The sequence below is a fragment of the Nothobranchius furzeri genome, chromosome 13 (assembly GCF_043380555.1).
Source record: "Nothobranchius furzeri strain GRZ-AD chromosome 13, NfurGRZ-RIMD1, whole genome shotgun sequence".
In the NCBI taxonomy this organism is placed as follows: Eukaryota; Metazoa; Chordata; class Actinopteri; order Cyprinodontiformes; family Nothobranchiidae; genus Nothobranchius; species Nothobranchius furzeri.
The window spans coordinates 41,087,704-41,108,627 of NC_091753.1; the positions used below are offsets into that span (position 1 = coordinate 41,087,704).

Consider the following 20,924-nt stretch of genomic DNA (forward strand, 5'->3'; position numbering starts at 1 on the left):
AGGGAGAGTGTTTGTTGTCAAGAGCTCACATTTTAGTTAACGGTAAGCTATCGTGTGATCAAACTTATTCAATTATGAATGATTTTGGAGAAGATTAGCATCCAGAGCTGTCGTGTGCTTTATAGATGATTAGGATATTCAGTGAAACGACTGAAATCATTTTTGCAGATATTATATATGTGGAGAACACTGTATTGCTACACTTACTGCTTGTTTTACTGACGGGAGAGGTGAATGTTCAGCTTCATCCGAGACGAGTGGCGTGTCCGATGGTTCGCCCAACATGACAGAAGCAGAAGCTGCAGGAGCGGGTTGTCGGCTCAGGAGAGCGTCCAGCATCTCTTGTCTCTCCGAGGGTATTTAGGCTCCTTGTGTGGGGAAATGGTCAGTAAACCATTTAGTTTCCGCCTTCTCTTATACCCAGCTGCTCTGGTGAGCTCTTTAAGTAGTTGTGGTCCACTATAAGCCTCAAACGCATCAGGAGAAAAATGTTGGGAACACAGCCGTGGATCTTTGGGAAGTTGTGTCCACAAGGCATCTTCCCACTGCTTTCTCCTCTTCTTGCCAGTGGGAAAGCTGTGTAAACTCGCATCACTGCACTTGTTGCCCTCTGACTGGAAATTACATCCAAAAGCAGCACAGTGCGGCATTTTACTTAATTATTAATACAGTGAGCGCGTAAACAAACACTAGTGTCAATGGCTATTCTTCCAAGAGCAACCAATATATGTCATCGCCCCCAGAGTGCATTGTGTGTGTAAAACATGGCGCCCTACGTATGTCCAAAAACGTACCAAATATTATAGATTAATAAATAAACAGCAATATTTTGTGTGTTTCTAACATAGTTTGGTACAACAGAAAACTTGTGGCTTATTAGGGCATACATGTCCTCATAGCTGGAGTTCATTTTAATGTTGTGAACATTTCAGTTTGATTTAATGTTTTATTCTTTGCTTTCTTCTTTGATTTGATCTTGTTGGCCCAGCTTCTTTCACTTTAGACTTTGGGATGGATTGTGTAAATAATAAATATTTATATTATAACAATGGTAAATACGCAGCTCTGCATAAAGCTTGTCACAAAAGCTCCTAAAGCACCAGTTAAAGGTGATTTCAGCTGAAAACTTTCTTAGAATTGTATCGTTTAGACACACACACAGCCCTGTAGGGATCAGGCTTTAGTGTCATGTAGCCTATAGGGGTTTATTAGCTCATTGTCGGGTTTTCTTCGTACTTTTTTCTGTATTTATGTTTGAAATTCCTCACAGTAAGTTGTTTTGTTTTATTAAAGGTATTGGGATCATCTGCCTGCCTCCTGAACACTGTGCATTTGCTCCAGCTGCAGTTTAAAATGCAAAACCTCTAAATCGTTGTAAGTTTTCTCCTAAAATTACACTCAATTACTTCTTTCAAAAAAAGATGTTTCACTATTTTCCCCTCCGTCGTCCTCCTGCTGCACCAATCCCTCATTCTCCTCTTATCACACCTCCTCTCCTTTTCCCTTCCCCACTCTTTCTCTCACTGGCTGTCTCTATCTATCTTCCCATCCCCCTTGGTGTTTTTCCCCCTCCCTACAATCAATGTGGCTTTTAAGATGCCTATCGATTTGTTCCCCTAGACAGGCCCAGCGCGCTGGGGCGACACTTTGATTGCTGGGCCAGTAATTACTGTTATTATTTATGCATCTGGGCAAAATGGCAGGACTTAACATTCACCGTACAAGAGGCCACAGGCAATCAACAGAGGTGAGCACCTGGAGCGGCGGGGAGGGCGGTGGGAAGGAGCAGAAGAAGGAGAGGTGCATTGTCCCCCAGTGAGAGTTTCACTCCAGAGATGAGCTCAAGGAGTGAAGCGTGACACACACACACACACACACACACACACACACACACACACACACGGTCCTGGGAGAGGATATGATGATATGAAAGCAAGATGGAATATGGAAGACAGGCACAAATGCACTTGCATACAAAGGAATGTGTGTGTGTGTGTGTGTGTGTGTGTGTGTGTGTGTGTGTGTGTGTGTGTGTGTGTAAGATGACGTAATCTTACCTGTGAGAGCCCCAGGTAGATAGAAACTGTCTCTGAGATGTAGAGGAAGCGTCCCTCATGACTGACTACAAACACAAAGCCATCTAGAGACTGCACACACACACACACACACACACACACACACACACACACACATGAAAGTAAACAGAAACAAGACAGACAAATTAGAGCAATTAGCATGTATCGAACAAATTGGAATGAGTCAGAGAACAAACAACACGTCACCCTTCGGCCTCTTCTCTCAATTCACAAGTGCACTCACACACTCTCATACACACAAGCTGCTGCTACACACAGCAGCTGCAAGCAGGATGTACCATATACAGGGACATGTACACATGTCCACACACACACGCGTAAGCATGCACAAGCACATTTAGCATAGAGAAACAAAGCTTATAGAGCAGGGCTGTTTCAATCAGCTGTAATAAAGTCAGAGACACAAAGCCTCGTCCTGGACCTGCAGCCACACACAAACACACAGCAGACACAGATAAATCCAGAGTCATTTCAGGCTGCGCTGATTCTAATGAGAAGTGAAAGGTATACAGCCAGCCCATTAGAGCGGACTGCTTCAGAGAATAATATTAATCGTCATAACAGGCGTCCGGGAGTGAGAGGACACAGCCTCGCAGACATACACACAGGGCCGGGGCCACTTCGCGCTGGAAGATAAAAAAGTGATTGCTATTTTGGCGGCCCTGGCGCTTAAAATGGCTGTGGTAATTTATGCAACCGACACATCCAGTATGCAAATGACCGGGCCGGGGTGTGGGGCGTCATGTGTCGCAGCGAGGGAGAAACCAGCCGTCTGAATGTCGGAGAACTAAAGTGCAATTATTGGGCTATTACGGAGGGGAGGATAGCTGGGAGGGGAGAAAAGGAGAAAAAAATCATACAGTTTTTCCGGAGCATTAATTTGATTTCTATCAGCGCCGTTCGCTAAGCTTCAGTTCTTCTTTAAACATACCAGAGTACTGGAGACAAATGTGACGTGTCTTTGTTCTAACATAACCTTCTCACTTTTATGTTCCCCATTTCTGCCCGGCTGTAGGAGCACGCTCCCTGCCTCAAACTGCTCCTGGTCTAAAGCCCAGCCTGCAGGACTGTCTTCTTTGCACGTCCTCTGAGTCTTTATACTGCGTTTCATCAGTCCTGCAACTCCCCTGCCCCAGAAAAACCCCTCAGGCTCCATTCATCTGTCAGTCCAAATAGGAGGCCTCTATGGCAACAACAGTGTCCGAGCATCTGAGCGTTATCAGATGTTTGTGCGTATGAGTGTGTTTGGGAGTTTGCCTGGAAATACATAATTGAGGATTACATTAAAGCACTGCCATCCAAACACATACACATCTTAGAGTTTTAAACACACAGAAGCAGTAGGTATTTTTTAAATGTGTTGTGGAGAATTAAAATGAGCAATAAAAGCAAGAATGTTGGTTGTTACCTGCAGCAGGTGAGCTCCTAAGTGCTGCTCAAACATGTCAGTGGCCAGAGAGTGGGCGGACCGTCGAACTGCACAGATAAACGTGACAAACACTTATCAGAAACCAATATCAGATTATATTTGACTTCAAAGCAATATTTATTAAAACTCCTTCTGCCGGTTTTTTATGAACTCATCCTGCTGATGTGTGTAAAAAATCTAAATTTAAGACATTTTTTTGAAACACTGAAAAACTTCCTGGTTGAAAACAAAGTCTCAGTAAGCAGAAATATTTTACAAATGCCTAAAGAGCACAAGAAAAAGACAAAGCAATCAAATACATTAAATAGCTCAGTTTATTCTGTTTAATAAAAGATGAACTGATTTTTGCATCGCTGCCTCAAACTTGGGATTTCCAGCTGACAAACAGTGATTTTTAAATGCAACTGAATTAAATGAGTTTATAACAGTTGTTGCACAAGGTAAAGAATTTTTTCCACAGCAAAAACTAAAATAAAATACTAAAACCTGGTTTATTTTGCTATTAATTTCCAAATCAGAATGGGGAAAAAAGCCAATTGAATGAATTTGTTTTACAATTTGAAGAATAAATTCTAGACTGAAAAATTACTCATCAATCAATACATTTGATGTGTTCTCTAGGAGGAATAAGTCATCTTCTAAGTCGTTCTCTGGTGGAAAAAATATAATTAGCACCATTTCTCTGACCTAAAAGTGGCCCACATCACAGCTGAGCGTCAGGCGGCCGGTTTTGGAGTCTCATTTCCTGATATTTGGACATCTCACCTCAGACTGGATAACAGCAACACACCTCTACCACTGACTTGCTACGTATCTCCTCAAATAACACAAGCCTGGAGGAGCTTCTGCCGTGTGGTGAAGTTGCTAATGCTAACGGTTAGCTTAAACTAGCCGAGACGTTCTCTGCTGTTTCCTGGACGTTAAAACAACAGCTTTCTCTCTCGTGAGTCAAGATTGATGAGTCCATGAATTTTAATTCACAGTGTGACATAGGTCTGTAAGAATTTTCAAATCCTCGAGTTTCAGTTTGTTTTCTATCAAAAGCTAATGCAGGAGATAGGTGTAGGAGACTTTTTTCATGTTCAGCCTGCATGAAAATCTCAGCAATAAAAAAAATTTAAAATTAGTTTTTTAGTCAACTGTGTCTTTAATCTGTTTTTGACTCTACTTGCTCTAAAATTACTTAGAAGTCGTGTAATTGACATATTTCTAAAGTATAAGATTAAAACATGAAATAGGTATAACAACTCAAAAAATGGAATATCTTAAAAAAGATAACACCTAATAAGTTCCAGACTTTAGGTTTGGTGAGTAAATAACAGAACTGTACACAATTGGACAGAAATTTCTGAAAACAATCATATTTTTGTATTTTTGTCATGCCTCTGTTATGTTTTTGAGCATCTGATAAGAAATGATTTACCATGTGATTTTCTCCTGTAACAGAGGATAAGAAGAGCTATATGATGCACAGCACTCAATCTCCGTCAGACACACACACGCACGCACGCACTCACACACATTTAGTGTCTGCATCACCACTCTTAATGCATCCCAAACACAAGCTATCAGAGCTGCTTCAGTACCAAAGTGGTGCTGTTTACCAGGGCAATTACAATACAAATAGAGTTGGAGGTGGTTAGGTGGAGGGGAGGGGAGTGAGGAGGTGGGAGGGGAGAGAAAATAAGAAAACGCTGAAGAAGGTGAGAGTGATCACTTTCTCCAAAGCAAATGAGGATCAGGGAGGCTGCAGTGATGTGGAAGATTAATTTAGCAATCAAGCATCTTTACTGTTTTATGTCAGAAAGACTGTGTGACGGTGTGCATGTGTGTGTGTGTGTGTGTGTCTACAAGGCTGCACACGTATGTATGCGCACACACACTCCACAACATGGGGACCATATGTGAAAACTAATCTCACTCCAACAGGGCTGCTTTTGAACACAACATTCCCGATCTGGCAGAGACAAATGTGTGTGAGAGAGTGTGAGCACAAATATGTGTACACAAGAGCTTACGAGTGTTTGTGAGTCTGTGTGCGTGACTTTAAGGATCATCGGATATGTGTGTGTGCGTGCGTGTGTGTCGCTGTAAGGCTGAGGGAAATCAATATGCCTTATGACAGGAAAATGAAAGCGCTGCTCTGGGTTACAACCCAACACAGAAGCAGATTCAGAACACATGCGCACACGCTACACCAAAGTATGAGCCCAGTTGTGTAACTGATGTGGTTTTGATGAATAGTTAAGGAGGTATTTTATTAGAGCTATACTCACCCTTGACTTCATGATTTCTGGATATGGCAGGAAAAACAAACCTTTCTTTGGGCAACATTAGGTTTTCACACATGAACCAATCAAGCTAGCCAAGTACACAAAACATCACGGAGAATATGAGACACATGGTGTATTACCCTCACATAAAAGCATTGGGACGTATTCTTTATGCAGCTGCTTTTAAAATAATGGAAGAAGAGTTAGAAATATTTTTGAAGCTGTCCAAATACAAACAACACTTCAAACAGAAGCCATGGCTCTGCTCATGTTTTAAAAATAAGTACTCAGTCATTAACCGGGTAAGCCATCCTATATGTAAATATATAGTCTAGCCATGAGCGACTGAAAGAGCTCAGTCGTGGGGTGGAATCTACAGTTGTCTTTCAGACTACCTCCGCAAGCAATTGGACACCGCTACTACCATTCAGAACAATGGATATTGATCACTGCAGAAACCAGTCAGCAGGGTAGTTCGTTACACACTGTCAAAGAAGAAAATACATACTTTTTATAGGGATGTCCCGATACAACATTTTCACTTCCGATACCGATATTGCAGCCTTCAGTGTGAACCGATACCGATATCAATCTGATACGATATCAGCACAAATCAAACATACTTTTACCTATATTGTAGTGTGGAATGTGTGAAAGGCTTGATCAAGTGATATTACTCAATCGGAGAACAAGAGTCAATAAGGGTAAGTATGAAAAAAATTACAATTTTTTTAACCATTGGTTGCAAAAATGTGAACCTTAACGGACTGCTTACCGTATTTTCCAGCCTATAAGCCGCTACTTTTTCCCCACGCTTTGAACCATGCGGCTCATAATGAGGTGCGGCTTTAGTCAGCCAGAAAGGATGGATGCTGGAAAGTCTAATGAAGGAATGGTTAAAGGAGTGCTACGGAAAGTGCCCAGGAGGAATTATTTCACAGTAAAACGGCTGCTGCTTGTTTTCCCAGCTTCACCACGGGATGATGACAGCAACACGGAGAGCGACACTGACATCGCCACAGAAAAGGTATGTGACGAAGCTCTTCTGAGGCTGTTCAACTCCGACACTGAAGAAGATGACTTCAGTGGTTTCAGGAGGACGATGAATAAACTAATCAATAACTTTTCTGTTTTGTTTGACACTGATCAGTTCAGTTACATTCAGTTAAACTACGTTGTCAATTCAGTAGATATCTGCAGCTTTTAGCCCGGTGCGGCTTATATTGAGGTGCGCTCTATAGTACGGAAATTACGGTATATTGGAGATGCAGTCCGATATAATCCGATATGTTTTTGGGCCGATTTTCGATATCGATATCAGAACGGGACATCCTTACTTTTTTCAAATATAGGACTTAAAGCTACAAATCTGTAAAACAAGCTAGCTTAAAACATTTTTTTCATACCTCTTAACAACATTCTAAAGCAGGGATTCCCAAAGTGTGGTGCGCGCACCCCCGGGGGTGCGCGAGCTGCCGCTAGGGGGTGCGCGAGGTGAAAAGTGTAATGGCTGCGGAGCTCAGAGAAGTCTGTCATATGTCACCATTAGCGTAGCCAGAAACTCATTTGTGGGTGGGCCTAAGAAAAAGTAAGTGGGCCCAATAAATGTAATTGAAAACAAGTATATTTTTGCGCGCGTGTCCTCCACATGTGCCCTAGCTTCATAATAGCAATGCGCCGAGCTCCAGCACTCTGGCCTGCGCACGCCGACATGTTCCGTATTTGATCATTTTTAACGATGTTGGAGGAATCTGAAGGTGAGTCATTCTGGCAGATTGTAATTAACACCCTGTCTCATGCAGGTGTTCTGACATTGTAAACCTCACACACAAAACATTGTGGATGTAACAAAATAAATCAAGAAATGATTCCCATTCAGGCTATTAACAGCGCGCTGAAGATCTGAAGTTCAGAGTGTGTCTGTCAGAGGTCAGACGCGTTCCAGCGGAACCACGGCTCACGGGTGCACAAGTGCGCACATCTGGGCTGGGCAGAAGTCATTTTACAACATTGGTTTAAATAGCGCCAATAACGAGACGCGGCTCATGGAGCTGTGCCGCACACACACACGCACACACACACACACACACACACACACACACAGATTCAATAAGCGCGCACGCTGCGCAAACTCCGGCGCGCCGTCAGACTGAAGGCAGAAATGAGCGCTGCCTCCTCCATGATAAAAACTTTTAAGAGGTTTTATAACATTTTTCATTCCAGGTCAAATTAAGATATTAGCTTCTATTTTGGGATGACGTATTAAAGTCGGGTCCGCTCTAGCCAGTGACTCCGAACCTGACAACTCATGTTACTGCAGCATTTGTTATTCCAGTCCGCGTGGCAGCGGATCGCAGATTCAGCCACACCATCAATTGTAATGGTATCGAATGCTTATTAATTACTATTTAAAAAATGAAAGTGATGGGGAAAAAGGTCGATCATATTTTTTTTAACCCTGTTTAGCTTGACGTCTGATATATATATATATATATATATATATATATATATATATATACATACAGTGGGGCAAAAAAGTATTTAGTCAGCCACCGATTGTGCAAGTTCTCCCACTTAAGATGATGACAGAGGTCAGTAATTTTTCATCATAGGTACACTTCAACTGTGAGACAGAATGTGAAAAAAAAATCCATGAATTCACATGGCAGGATTTTTAAAGAATTTGTGAATTTATTCCTTGCTTCATGTGGCTCAAGAGGCGGCCAGCATTTCCAGTTGAAAAGACGTCTAAATGAGATCTAAACTCTTGATATCTTGTTCATGAGTGGTGGTAGAATGGTGCTATAGGGTTGAAGCAAACGATTGGTGCGTGTCTGCTATTAAGATGCTATGGCTTCAGTCCAGTCATGACCAAAAGATTAAAATGACTAAAATAAGCTTGCTCACCCTTTATATAAGGAGCTCTGTCATTCAGTTGGAGCAAAAGGAGCTGCTTCTCCACACTGAACAGTGTCAGCTGATGAGGTTTTAGCATCTGATTACAATGTTCCATGTTTGCCCACCTTCAGAGGTTTTCAAGGCATACTAGGAGAACTGGGGTGGATCCAGAACTCTCTGGAGGGATTATATATCATCTCTGGCCAGGGATTGCCTTGGAAAAGCCCTGAGAGGAGTTGGAGAGTGTCACTGGTCACACAATCTGGGGGGAAGTGATGGATGGCTGGCTGGATGGATGGATGGATTAACGTAAAGCTTTGTAACAAGTTGTTGACTGTACTCATCAGAAATCAGACGTGAGGAGCTCAAACCCAGAACTGTTTGTGTTTCTGGCCTCCTTTGCTGTGTGAAAAGGTTCTCTTTGTAAGTGGGTCCACAACTAATTCCTGTATCAAATTTTGCATTATTTATTATTATGTAACACTTCCACACCAGAAGAAGTAACACAGGAGCTACCAGTACACTATCACACCCTTGTGCCATGGTGTGTGTCACACACACACACACACACACGCCTTTAGCTTTGTGCCTACCCCATATCAAGCATCAAGTCAACCTCCCCTCTGTTTCGATCATTTCACACACGATACGGAAACAGGAAGAAGGCACCTTGGGCTGCTTAAGTGTCGTGTGAAAGGGGCTGCAGGGCAACAACACACACACACACGCACACACACACACACACACACACACACACACACACACACACACACACACACACACTAATACACAATGTTGAATTCTCATGCACAGACTACACATCAGCAACACACCTTGCTATTACACAACACACACACACACACACTCGCACACATAAATACAGAGTTGCTGGACAAAGCCACTGTGGCATTGTGAGATTGGGGTCCCCTCTGTGTGACAGAGTGTGAATATAAATAAGGCAAGTCCATTCAGGCCCTGAAAGGGGGTCTGACGCTGAAACCCTGAAGCCCAGTCAATCGCTGCCTGGAGGGAGGAGGGGGAGGGATGGGAGCCCATCGAGCTCCCTGCCTGCCTCTCAGGCTCCCCTCTGGAGCGGCGCTGGAGCTGCAGAGCTCGGAAGCCTGGAGGAAGAAACCCCTATCATGACCACGTGAGAATTCATTTTAAAAGACTGAGACACACACACACTGTGATGTAAGCTAGAGTGAAGAAGAATACTTGGAGAGTGTGTTGACTTCCCGATCCCTGGAGGGGTGAAGGTGATGGTGGGTGATCAGTTGTGCTGAGTAGTGTCAGTGGGGGAGAAGGAAACGCTGGATGTGACAGGCCAGCAGGGCTGACAGATGAGTCCCCCCCCCCCCCCCCAACACACACACACACACACACACACACACACACACACACACACACACACACACACACACACACACACACACACACACACAGGCAGACACAAATACACAGAGGACTATTTATTAAAGGCTGCCATGGCACAATAGCGCTGGCCAGGAAACCCAAACATTAGACCTGGTGTGTGTGTGTGTGTGTGTGTGTGTGTGTGTGTGTGTGTGTGTGTGTGTGTGTGTGTGTGTGTGTGTGTGTGTGTGTGTGTGTGTGTCCATGCACACATGTGAGGACAGTCTCACAGCAGTGTCGGTATCTCTCCCTGAGAACAAAGATCCTTCTGTAGTGGTGCTGTGAACTCGTACACCTGCACACGTGTGTGTGTGTGTGTGTGTGTGTGTGTGTGTGTGTGTGTGTGTGTGTGTGTGTGCGTGCGTGCGTGCGTGTGTGTGTGTGTGTGTCTTTCATTCTGTGTCCATCTATAAAACATTTCTTGCTTATAGAATTAAACAAATAATAATTGGAAGTTTTGGGGTTGATCCTTTATCCAGTCGGTCCTGATTTATTTCAGGGATGTATTTAAACTCCTCCGTTAGAGGCAGCGTCTCACATCTCAGAAATTAACATTTTTCTTCTTGTTTCCTTCTTTTAAGAACAAAATTATTGTAGTTATTGCTTGAAAATCAACATTCAGTTTTGAAGTGGGAAGCACTTAGAAGTGAGTACTGGCACTTATAAATGTTATGCCACATTTCTGTTTCATTAAAACAGAAGCAAAATGGTTTTATAATTATTTTACAACATAAACAACCTGATTTTACTATATATAAAAGAACAAGTAATGTGGATGCTGCTTTTTAATACAGGCGGTGGTGTGGATTTGTCACCCTGGTAACCCAGAACATGGAGAACAAGCACGTTAGAGCGGGAAGACAAATGTGTTTAGCACTGCTGTGTCTTTTAACTCAAACCACATCTCCTCAACTCCAGCGTAGGTGACTTCTAAAAATAAAACCTTGTATACTTAGATGTTTTTGTGTAGAAATTACTAGTTTTCTCCTATTAGAAAATAGCTCTCTGAACAGCCTATGTTCAGAGAAACAGCTTTCACATTCAACAGGCCTAATGCACTAGATACCTTCACATTTCTGCCAACACAGCTTTACAATGCAACATTGCTTTTTTATATAATGCCATTCGCATAAAGTATGCAATCAGATTTAGGAGATTAAAACAAAAAGGGCAAAAAAAAGGTTTTTGCACAGTGTATATCGGCATCAATATTGGTATCGGCCGATGATAGTCATTTTCTAACATATTGGTATTGGTCTGATAAGAAAAACTGGGTCAATATTAACAACCAATATTGTTTTCCATCTTGTTTTTGTTTGTGTATCTGATTCAGAGGGTGAGGGGGGTGATGATGTGTAATTGTTTAGTCATGTGACAATAATGGCAATCATCTCAGAAGCGTAAGTGTGTGCGTGGTGTATATATATATATATATATATATATATATATATATATATATATACACACATTGGTATCTGCGAAATTCATTATTGGCCATAACATCCATCCATCCATTTTCACCCGCTTTTCCTGAGTCGGGTCGCGGGGGCAGCAGCCTAAGTCGAGAGGCCCAGACTTCCCTCTCCCCAGCCACTTGGGCCAGCTCCTCCGGGGAAATCCAAAGGCGTTCCCTGGCCAGGTGAGAGATATAGTCCCTCCAACGTGTCCTGGGTCTACCTTTAGGCCTCCTCCCGGTTGGACGTGCCCAGAAAACCTCACCAGGGAGGCGTCCAGGAGGCATCCTGACCAGATGCCCGAGCCACCTCAACTGGCTTCTCTCGATGTGGAGGAGCAGCGGGTCTACTCCAAGCCCCTCACGGATGACTGAGCTTCTCACCCAATCTCCAAGGGAGAGCCCAGCCACTTTGCGGAGAAAACTAATTTCGGCCGCTTGTATCTGTGATCTCGTTCTTGCGGTCACTACCCAAAGCTCATGACCACAGGTGAGGGTAGGAACGTAGATCGTCCGGTAAATTGAGATCTTTGCCTTCTGACTCAATTCTCTCTTCACCACGACAGACCGGTACAACGCCTGCATCACTGCAGAAGCAGCACCAATCCGCCTATCGATCTCACGCTCCAGTTTCCCCTCACTCGTGATCAAGACCCCGAGATACTTAAACTCCTCCACTTGGGGCAGGACCTCATCCCTGACCCGAAGAAGGCATTCTACCCTTTTCCGAATCAAGACCATGGTCTCAGATTTAGAGGAACTGATTCTAATCCCAGCTGCTTCACACTCGGCTGCAAACCACTCCAGCGAAAGCTGAAGATCACGTTCTGATGAAGCCAACAGGACCACATCATCTGCAAAAAGCACAGACCTGATCCTCAGGCCACCAAAACGGATGTGGCCCCTCAACACCTTTTTTATTTTATTTTTTTTATTTATTTATTATTTATTTATTTATTTATTTATTTATCTCAAACCATCGAAAACATGAAATTGCATATGCACTCCCCCATATTCCTGGTGCATACAAAAAAAAATTTTTTTTTTTAAATGAGGAATACGATAAACATATGCTGTTGAATGAAACAATACAAAACATACAATAACATAAAACCATTTGAGAGGGAACTGGAAGAAGCAAAAGCTTATCTAGTCCAGCCCCAATTCAGTTAATAAATCACATTTGCTCACATTAACAAATTTGAAAGAAAAATTTTTTTTCTTTATGCAGGTCGTTCTATCTTCACCTTGCTAGTTGCTACATAAAAAGACAGTTACAAAACAATTGTTCACATGAATCTACAGAAAAAGAAAACAAAACCAATAAACAACAAAAACAAAATATTCCATTTGAAGCCAATTACCATTTTTATCACTTGCTATTTATGTATGAGTCAATTATAAGTTGTTTATACAACATTTTAAATGATCTAATGTTTTTACATAATTTTAAAGTCACATCAAGTTTGTTCCACAGTTTGATACCACATACAGATACACACATACTTTTCATAGTTGTTCGGTATAATGGAAAAATGAAGTTTTTAACGCCTCTCAATTCATAACCCTCTTCATGAGTTTTAAACAACCTTTGCAAATTACACGGCAGTACACCCATCATGGCCCTATATGGTACAAGGACAGTTTTAAATTGAATTAAGTCAAAAAATTTGAGTAATCTTAAATTGTAGAATAATGGAGTTGTATGATCTCTATATCCAGAATTTATAATTATCCTTACCACTCTTTTTTGGAGAACACAAATCTTTAATAAATTAGATTTATAAGTATTGCCCCATACTTCGACACAATATGATAAGTATGGTAGAATCATAGTACAATAAAGTGTGTGTAGTGCTTTCTGTGGTAGAGAATATCTTGTTTTATTTATTATTCCAATGCTTCTGGCTAATTTAGAACACACATATTGTATGTATGGCTTCCAACAGAGCTTATGATCAATCAATATCCCCAAAAACTTAATTTCATACACTCTTTCAATGGCTATTTCATTAACAGTCAAATAGATTTCTTTACTACTTCTTTTATTTCCAAATAACATAAACTTTGTTTTGCTGACATTTAACGACAGTTTGTTTTTATCAAACCAATTCTTAAGCTCACTCAATTCATTCTGGACCTTTAGTATAAGTTGCTGTATATCTTCTGCTGAACACAAAATATTTGTATCATCAGCAAACATAATAAATTTAAATAATTTTGAAGTTGTGTAAATATCATTTATATATAACAGAAATAACTTTGGGCCAAGTACCGACCCTTGCGGAACTCCACAGTGAACTTCGAGACAGCTAGACTTGTGATAGCCCAACTGCACATACTGAGCTCTGTTACTCAAATAACTTTTTAGCCAATTGAGAGCTGTCTCCCTTATACCATACTTCTCCATTTTTGATAAAAGTATTTTGTGATCGACTGTATCAAAGGCTTTCTTCAAATCAATAAAAATTCCCAGAACATATTTTTTCTGATCAAGCGATGTGGATATGTCTTCAACCAATTCCATTAGAGCTTGTGCAGTAGATCTACCTGATCTGAAACCATACTGACTGTCTAATAAAATGCCATTTTTTTCTACAAATTTTTCCAGCTTATCATTGTAAATTTTTTCCAATATCTTTGAAAACTGAGGTAACAAGGAGACCGGTCTGTAGTTTGTAAATTGATGCCTATTGCCAGACTTGTAAAGAGGAACCACCTTAGCCACCTTCATTTTATTTGGGAATATTCCTGTTTTAAATGATAAATTACATATATACGTGAGTGGTTCGACAATACAATCAATAGTTTGTTTAACTAAAAACATATCTATGTCATCTCCATCTAATGAAAATTTTGTTTTACATGCTCTGACAATTTTAAGAATATCCTTTTGAGTCACTTCTTCAAGTAATAATGAATCCGCCACACCTTGACTGCACCTACAGTAGAAATCCTGTCAATAAAGGTTATGAACAGAATCGGTGAAAAAGGGCAGCCTTGGCGGAGTCCAACTCTCACTGGGAACGAGCCTGACTTACTGTCGGCTATGCGGACCAAGCTCTGACACCGGTCATACAGGGACCTAACAGCCCGTATCAGTGGGCCTGGTGTCCCATACTCCCGGAGTACCCCCCACAGGGCCCCCCGAGGGACGAGGCCAAATGCCTTCGAGGGACGCGGTCAAACGCCTTCTCCAAATCCACAAAACACATGTAGATTGGTTGGGCAAATTCCCACGCACCCTCCAGGATTTCCCTAGACGTATAGAGCTGGTCCAGTGTTCCACGGGCAGGACAAAAACCACATTGCTCCTCCTGAATCTGAGGTTCAACAATCCAACAGACCCTTCTCTCCAGAACCCCTGAATAGACCTTACCAGGAAGGCTCAGGAGTGTGATCCCCCTGTAGTTGGAACACACCCTGTGGTCCCCCTTTTAAATAAGGGGACCACCACCCCGATGTAGTGTTAAAGAGTTACAATTTAATTAATGACCATAGACATTAAAGATCCATATCGAGTATGGATCCCATCTAATGGACACTGGGTTATTTAAATCAGAAGATTGGTTCTTTTTATTACAGGGAAATTAAATAAACACTTTGCATGAACTGAGAGACAAGAGAAGAGAGAGAGACTCTCAAACGTTTAAGAAAATTTATTATCTAAATGATTTTAAACAGTTTAACAAGACTAACTCTCTAATGATGGATGTTTGTTGAATGAAATGTGAGGTGGAGTGTGTGTTGGTGCGATGTCAGTTCAGACCCTCAGTTTCCAGAGAAGCGAGTCTGAGTGGGATATGATGTTTTGCTCCTAACTGATCAAGTTTGAACCGTGGTCATAAGAACATGAGACGCCATTTGTGTTGCATCCACATACCCTTCAGTGAGACTTCCGTACAGATCCGGATGCCAGGTCCACGGACCCTCCTCTGGTACCGGAGCCAATGAAACAGAGTCACGGCACGACAACCCAGTCTTTGGATAGTCTCCAGGTAAAAAGCGACAGGTGTTTCACAGCATCAAGAAGGACCCTCCTTAGGTCAGCGGGTTCAGCTTTTATTCTGAAGGAACCGTTGTTTGTTGATAACAACAGGTTTTCCCAGCTTGGCAGTTCTTAGCTTAAAAAGAGGAGTATTGATGGCCTTGCCATACTCCACTTCGCATGCGGTGAACTTCAGGGGATCTTGAGATCTTGTTGAATACTGAACTTAAAATGGCGTTGGACTGTTTTATTAATCTGGATGTTTATGATTCTGGACGAATCAAAGCTGACAGATTAAATAAACACCACAGAGACTTGCCACGCTTCAGACAGGGAAGATTCTGATTGGGTCAGCAACAGCAATGTGTCATGTGATTATTTACCTTAATGAATCAGCAAGTCTAGTGACTAGAATAAGTCATTTACTTATTAAAACATATTAATCATAATATTGTGATTTCACAGATCGGTCACATGGTTATTATTGACTAACAGTTGTTTTGATTAGCTTTATTGAAAATAGAGTTCTTTGGCTTTTAATACAAGAAAAGAAAGCAGTCTTTATCTTCTGTCTTCATTGCTGGAACGTAAACAGTTTAGAAGTGAATGCCTGACCTTGAGGCGGTTTCATGCACTCTGGCACTGCGTCAAAGGGACTGTGGAAAAGATTAAAAAACCTTGGTGGGAATAGTTCCTTCATCATGTTACACTGGTCTGCCAGTCCAGTGGAACTGCCCCCAATGTCCACGCGATATTACAGAGCTGTGTCAGCTAACACAGCCCCACAACATCCAGAGCCTTAAGGAACTCCGAGCGGATCTCATCCAACCCTGGGGCCTTGCCACTGAGGAGCTTTTTAACCACCTCAGTGACCTCTGCACCAGAGATTTGAGAGGCACCGGATGGTGGACCAGAATCTCCTCGAAGCTGTACGGAAGTCTTGCCCCATGGTCTCACCGAACTCTTCCCACGCCCGGGGTTTTGCCTCGGCGACCACACGAACCGCGATCTGCTTGGACCGCCGGCACCCGTCAGCTGCCTCTGGAGTCCCACAGGCCAAAAAACCTGATAGGACTCTTTCTTCAGCTTGACAGCATCCCTAACTGCCGGTGTCGACCAGCGGGTTCAGGGGTTGCCAATACGACAGGCACAACGATCCTGCAACCACAGCTCCGGTCGGCCGCCTCAACAATGGAAGCACAGAACAGGGTCCATTCAGACTCAATGTCCCCCGCCTCCTCTGGAACATTTTGGAAGTTCTGTTGGAGGTGGGAATTGAAGCTCCTTCTGACAGGAGACTGCCAGACGTTCCCAGCAGACCCTTGCAATACGTTTGGGCCTGCCTGGTCTGACCAGCATCCTCCCCCACCATCTGAGCCAACTCACACCAGGTAGTGGTCAGTTCACAGCTCCGCCCCTCTCTTCACCCGAGTGTCCAAGACATGCGGCCGCAGGTCAGATGAAACAACAACAAAGTCGATCATCGAGCTGCGGCCTAAGGTATCCTGGTGCCAAGAGCACATATGGACACCTTTATGTCTGAACATGGTGTTCATTATGGACAATCCATGACTGGCACAGAAGTCCAATAACAAATCAGGGGGGCGTTCCTCCCAACCACACCTCTCCAGGTCTCACTGTTGTTGCCCACGTGAGCGTTAAAGTCCCCCAGCAGAACTAAAGAGTCACCGGGAGCACTCTCTAGTACCCCTTCCAAGGTCTCCAAAAAGGTTGGGTAGTCTGAACTGTAGTTTGGTGCATAAGCACAGACCACAGTCAGAACCCGTCCCCCCACACATATGCGGAGGGAGGCTACCCGCTCATTCACTGGGGTAAACCCCAACGTACAGGCACCAAGATGGGGGGAAACTAATGTGCCCACCCCTGCTCGGCGCCTCTCAGTGGGAGCAACTCCAGAGTGGTAGAAAGTCCAACCCCTCTGAAGGAAACTGGTTCTAGAGCCAGAGCCATGAGTTGAGGTGAGTCCAACTATATCTAATCGGAAACTCTCAACCTCACACACCAACTCAGGCTCCTTCCCCACCAGAGAGGTAACATTCCATGTGCCAAGAGCCAGCTTCTGTAGCCGAGGATCAGACTGCCAAGGTCCCAGCCCCCGACTACCACCCGTCACACACTGCACCCGACCCCCTATTATTTTCCATCTTGTTTTTGTTTGTGTATCTGATTCAGAGGGTGAGGGGGATGATGATGGTTAATTGTTTAGTCATGTGACAATAATGGTAACCATCTCAGAAGCGTAAGTGTGTGTGTGTGTATATATAATATATATATATATATATATATATATATATATATATATATATATATATGCACACACACACACACACACACACATATATAATATATACACACACACACACATATATATATATATATATATATATATATATATATATATATACACACACACACACACACACACACACATATATATATATATATATATATATATATATACACACACACACACACACACACACACATATATATATATATATATATATATATATACACACATATATATATACACATTGGTATCTGCAAAAATCGTTATTGGCCATAACAGCGATATTATTATCGGATGTGGTCTTGGCTCAAAATGTCACATCGGTGCATCCCTTATTTACAGCAATTTAATCACTTAAAATTGTTAGCAAAGAAAAAACGTTTAAAATGCAGAAAATCTGACGAAAAACTGTTTCCCTGCAGGAAAACCTGCATGTGGAAGAGTGCAGCTGAAATCTTTGATCGTTCTGTCTTCATTAACTCCCCAGTACTCTGCTCTGAGGTTTAATTTCATTGTGGGAATAGGAGACAGAATGGGACAGGGTGCGATCGGACACGTTAATTATAGTCTGACTCGCAGGTCAGTTCTCGGGTTCTCCCCCAGTGCTCCACAAGCAGGAAAGGTTTGAGCGGCTGAATGAGAAATTCGACGGATTTTCATCCGTCTAATACATAATTTAGTCCCAGTTAAGTCCACGAGTAATAACTGCACACGAACACGCCCACTGTCTTCCTCTCTACCCCCACAGATTTAACCTTTTTAACCAGGTTAGGTCTGTTACCATAGCAACCAAACGGATAACCACTCTTTTGGTCTCCCTCAGCCCTGTCTGTCTGTCTTCTGATCTGTCTTTGTCTCTTAAGTTTCACCCTTTCAAAACAAGAGCCCGATCCCATGCCGAGTTGTTTACCACAATCCCATCGTGAACGTTTCGGCCGTTTGACAGAGTGAATGAGAGAAAGTGACCCTAATCGCAGCATCTTTCTCTGGCACAATTATCTTCTCACTCTAGCATCCATCCCTCCCTCCCTCCTTCCCTCCATCTCTCGGTCTCTTCTCAATCACTCCCTTGCTCCGTTTGCGGTCGAACATAATTTGAGTGCAATTAACTTCCCTTAAAAGCCCCGGCTGCTTTAAACACTGTGAATTAGAAGGGAGGCAGACACGGGGCAAGCTCCAAGAGGTGAGGGAGGTAGAAGGGAAGGTGGAGGGGATGAAGGAAATAAAAAGAAAGAATGAGAGAGAGGGAGAGAGAGAGAGCATGAAAGTCAATGTCATCAGTGTTGGGAGGAGAGAGGTGTGTTTGACCTCACTGGATGAGACAGTAAAGCACTTCTGCTGTTGCTGGTGGGGCCTTGTCATTGTAGTGTAGCCTGTAAGAGACGAGGGAGTTCTCCAGCTGCTGGATGTGTTTTTATTCCATTTTAGTTTCTGCTTCATTTAAAATGAACAAACTGTGGTAATCTGCACTTTACACTTGAGATTCTTATATTACTGACTGGGTATCAACTAGAGCAAATCCGCAAGTAACATAAAACTACATCATAAAATTATTCTGGCATGACTCTGTTGCACATTCAGTTATCAAGTAGGATTGTTGTTAAATGTTATTTAATAAACTTTTGGTAATAAATATTATTACCCAACATGCACTTAATGATTTATTATTCCTGTGAGATTAATATGTATACTTGTCAGGTGTCAGCTACACCGCCAACAGATCTCTTTATTCACCTTTGATTCCCATTAGTGTCCATGCCCATTCCCCCTTTATTTAGCTTTTAAACTATTTAAGTTGTTTTGAAGATTAAAATATTTTTTAAAAAGGGGTAAACTCTGCCTACCAGAAGGGACGTCAACACAGAAGTGACCAAAATTGCAGTCCCCCTCATCTGCTAAGGGCTGGATACAGAAAGGAGCAAGTTCCCATTGACTCCCATGTTAAAAATGACAACTTCATAGCACAAATAAACATGTTTACAGCCTGGTTTAGGAAATATTTTAGGTTTATTAGGTGAAGTTTACCTTCACAACACCTTGGAGGGGGATGAATCGTTGTATAATATCATCCACTTACATGTAATTTAAAGGTCAGTCACCCCCTGTGAGGAGTATTATTTCACCCACACTTCCTGTTAGAAAAATGCACCTAAAGGAGGCGTTACCTGGTGCAGCGAGAGAGCGGCACTGAGGAAGTGACTGACAGCACCCCCCGCCTCCTCCTCACGCTTTTGGAGTTTCTCAGTTAGAGAAATGAGCCGTTGACAAGCATGCACACACACATACCAATCAGTTGGCTGAGTGAACAGAGATACTGCAGCAGGCGGAAGGGTTTTCTCTATCCACCTCATTTGCTAGAAGAAATGGAGAACGTTTGTTTCCTCACAGCCCTGCTCTCAGCTACACTTTTGTATTTTCCAGGAGTTACGAGAGGCGTGGCCAAGATGGCAGTAGTAGGAACCGCCCACTGGGCTTCCGTCCAGCTCTTCAGAAACTACGGGTGACGGTTCCATCTTTTAGTTCTTTTTAAAACACAGAAAGGTTTTATTTACCTGCAATGTTTCGTTTGCGGCTGCAAACTTCGCGGACGGCGTGGCTGGTTTGTCCACTATTTCCACAGTCATTGGAAAAAACATGAAAGCAGCAATTTCAGCTACACGAACAGTCTTGGAAAATAAGGAAAAGATCAAATTATCAGGCCAAAGCCTCATCTTTCATCCATTGAGTTTGTAAATATTTTGACCAATATATCGATTTTTAGGAAAAGTGCAAAGTTAAAGCGATTTTCTCATAATACTCATCATTATAAAATATATATCCAAATTTAGTAAAAAAAATTCTTTCTAAACAAATTCAGTGTGTCTATAATTTTTCACGTCTCATCTGATTTGATCTGACATGTTAATTATTATCAAAACGAGTTCTGAAGACAAGCTAAATGTAAAAAGTGATCTGTTTTTTTTTACCATTTAAGATCTCTGAAAACTTTCTACAAACATTAGTTTTATTTATTACATTTATTTTATTAATTAAAGGCTAAGTCTGTCACAATGAAGATAA

The 20,924-nt window shown here is 42.3% G+C and overlaps 1 protein-coding gene across 2 annotated transcripts in view; it reads right to left on the reverse strand.

The window, feature by feature from the left end:
* The window catches only part of npas1 (neuronal PAS domain protein 1), a 67,885-nt gene that overhangs the window by 14,636 nt on the left and 32,325 nt on the right, over nucleotides 1–20,924 (reverse strand). For both annotated transcript variants that reach the window (XM_054743379.2, XM_015951475.3), the window contains exons 4-5: nucleotides 3,505–3,572; nucleotides 2,058–2,147 (exon numbers count right to left, since the gene is read on the reverse strand). In XM_054743379.2, coding sequence (XP_054599354.1) covers nucleotides 2,058–2,147; nucleotides 3,505–3,572 — 158 coding nt within the window. The remainder of the gene's footprint in view (nucleotides 1–2,057; nucleotides 2,148–3,504; nucleotides 3,573–20,924) is intronic.